At 55.3% G+C, this 2465-nt stretch overlaps 1 protein-coding gene across 1 annotated transcript; it reads right to left on the bottom strand.

The window, feature by feature from the left end:
- Window positions 1-15: 15 nt before the first annotated feature.
- LOC123144719 (GDSL esterase/lipase At5g45910) lies at window positions 16-2214 on the bottom strand. The gene is made up of 4 exons (XM_044563939.1): window positions 1816-2214; window positions 1423-1738; window positions 957-1276; window positions 16-457 (listed from the first exon to the last, which is right to left on the bottom strand). The coding sequence occupies exons 1-4, from the start codon at window positions 2084-2086 to the stop codon at window positions 240-242; spliced, it is 1125 nt and encodes a 374-aa protein (XP_044419874.1). The 5' UTR covers window positions 2087-2214; the 3' UTR covers window positions 16-239.
- Window positions 2215-2465: the final 251 nt, after the last annotated feature.

Here is a 2465-nt window from a genome sequence, read left to right as displayed (position 1 = left end):
CCAATAAGCATCATATAGGGAATTCGCCGACGTAAGTCGCTCCGGGCAGGCACTAACAATTTATTCGAGAGTTGCCTTCGTTTTTTTCTTGGGCAACGTATACATTTCAGCACCACCATATGACATTGAATGAATTTTTCTTTTTCCTTTGGGAAAACTCAAGCTCGAATAAAATAAAATAATAAATAATACTACCACAAGTCAATAAATAAAGAATTACTTAATAATTAATTAATGTTTTAGGAGTGGAGGATGGGCGGGCTGCAGTATGGCCCGTTGAGCCAGCCGTCGGTGATCTGCTTGTATGCGGCCTCGGTGAGGTGGATGCCGTCCCAGCTGAGGTGGTCGGCCGGGTTGGCGCACGCCGCCGCGCCCTGCATTCCGCACCTCGCGCTGTTGGCGTAGTTGTACTTGCCTCCCCCGGAGCCGCAGCACGCCTCGAAAACCGCGTTGAAACCTGCAGCACACACAGCACAACACCGTTGCCAGTTAGCTACGTACTCTAGTTGATTGATCACTACCTAGAACGTGCATCAACAGTGTCAGGCATGCATGCATGCATGTGGAGGCATGTGTTTGTTGGGCGTGTCAGTCGGTGCCGATCCACCATTACTTGGCCATATTATGCCAGCTCTAGATCTTCTTTTTCAATGATTTTGTTGAATGATTATTTTTGAATGATTTGAAGATCTTCTACTCGCTCGTCGCCGCGCGGGACATGCAGGAATCTCACATGCAGGGACATGTGCCCAGAGTGGGCAGTAGCTAGCACCACACTGATGCCGATGCTGACAGTGACACTAGTGCCGTGTCCACTGCTGCTAGCTCGTGCACGAACGCGGAATCTATCCATCCACACGTTATGCGTGGCTTGTCTCTCCCTGGCGTGTTAGTTAGACTTATTGCTGAAACAAGATGCCCAACGGCTAGCTAAGACTTATCGCGTGCGCACGTACCGTATTTGCTTGGGTTCTGGACCATGTCGTAGACGGCGGAGTAGAAGTCGGCGTACATGATGCGCGCCGCCCGGCCGTAGCGCTTCCGGAGGCGGGCGATCTTGGCCTGGAGCAGGTTGTTGTGGAACGTGGAGAGGTCGTTGAACTTGCGGAGGCAGCCGAGGCTGTCGTAGTCGGCGCTGCTGTTGGTGCCGTAGACGGTGAGGTAGATGGGGAAGCAGCCGATGGGGAGCACCCCGGGCACCACCACGTCCCTGGCCCCCATTGCCACCACCTTCTCCACGCCCCTGATGATGGTGTTGACGATCTTGGTCGTGTACCTTCCAAAGTTTTGAATAGCAGGCTATCATAAGTAGCGGTACTACTCATCCAAATCGGCTATATGCCGGTGAAAAATCAGGCTATAGCGCGGACAGGATTTCATTTAGCTAGCGGCACTCCGTTCGAACCGTTGAAACATTGGTACCTGCTCGCTTGGTCCGGGTTGTAGTTGCCGAACAGCATCGCGTTGTAGTCGTTGCCGCCGAACTCGCCGAACACCACCAGCGAGTCCCGCAGGTACCGTATGCAGTCGTTCCCGCACACGGTGGCGGTGATCTGCTGGAACCACTGGATTTGGAAGCTGATGGGCCCGTTGTTCCAGATCTTGTCCGACAGGCCGAGGCCGCGGAAGAAGGGCGCGTCCATGGCCGTCGCGCCCGTGATCGCCATGTTCGCGCCCTGCTTGAAGTCCGTGCCGTTCGCCTTGGACGGTGGCAGGAAAGGCACCCCAAACTTGGTGCCTGCAATGCGTCATCGTACGTACGTCAAGCAAGAACCATTAATTAGTTTGAGGAAGTGAATGGGGCACAACACTTACTGAGGAAGTCGACGATGACGCGGCCGTCGGAGCACCGGCAGGTGGGGGTGCCGAAGTAGGTCTCGCCGTAGGGGGGCTGCGTGAAGGTGATCTCCGTCGGCTTCCCGCTCGTGCACAGGTTGCCCGTGTCCGTGATAGAGTCGCCGAAGTTGAACACCGCGTTGTGCTTCTGGGCCTGGGCGGACGCCGCGCCCGCAAGTAGCAAGACGGCCAAGCATAGCAGCAGCTGCTGCTTCCGCGCCGGCACCGACGGCAAGCTCATCGTTCCCATCGTCCCAGCTGCTGCGGACGAGAGAGAGGGAGGGAGGGAGGCACGCAAAGCGGCAAAGAAGAAAGCTACGGAAAGGAAAAGGAATGGGGATGCTTCATGCTTGGCCAGTGGCCGGGCTTTCTATAGCCCCCGTGACCGGCGCTTTAATTTGCTTTCGAATCTCTCGTCCGCCCGGCCGACCAGAGCCCAATGGCTGAGACTGAGGACGAGCGTCATGCATGTTACTACCCAGCTAGCTAGATTGTCCTACCCTTTAGTATTTTATCCGTGTCTGCCAGGGAGAAAATTGTCTCTCCCTTTGACCTTTGCTACACTTTCAGCTCGGTTTGTCTTCCCCGGAGAGGAAACTTCACGTGAGAGATCACCACCAGTCCACCAC

This window comes from Triticum aestivum, chromosome 1B, assembly GCF_018294505.1.
Source record: "Triticum aestivum cultivar Chinese Spring chromosome 1B, IWGSC CS RefSeq v2.1, whole genome shotgun sequence".
Classification (NCBI taxonomy): Eukaryota; Viridiplantae; Streptophyta; class Magnoliopsida; order Poales; family Poaceae; genus Triticum; species Triticum aestivum.
Note: the sequence above shows the minus strand (reverse complement) of the source record. Positions and strands in the feature narration are given on the sequence as shown.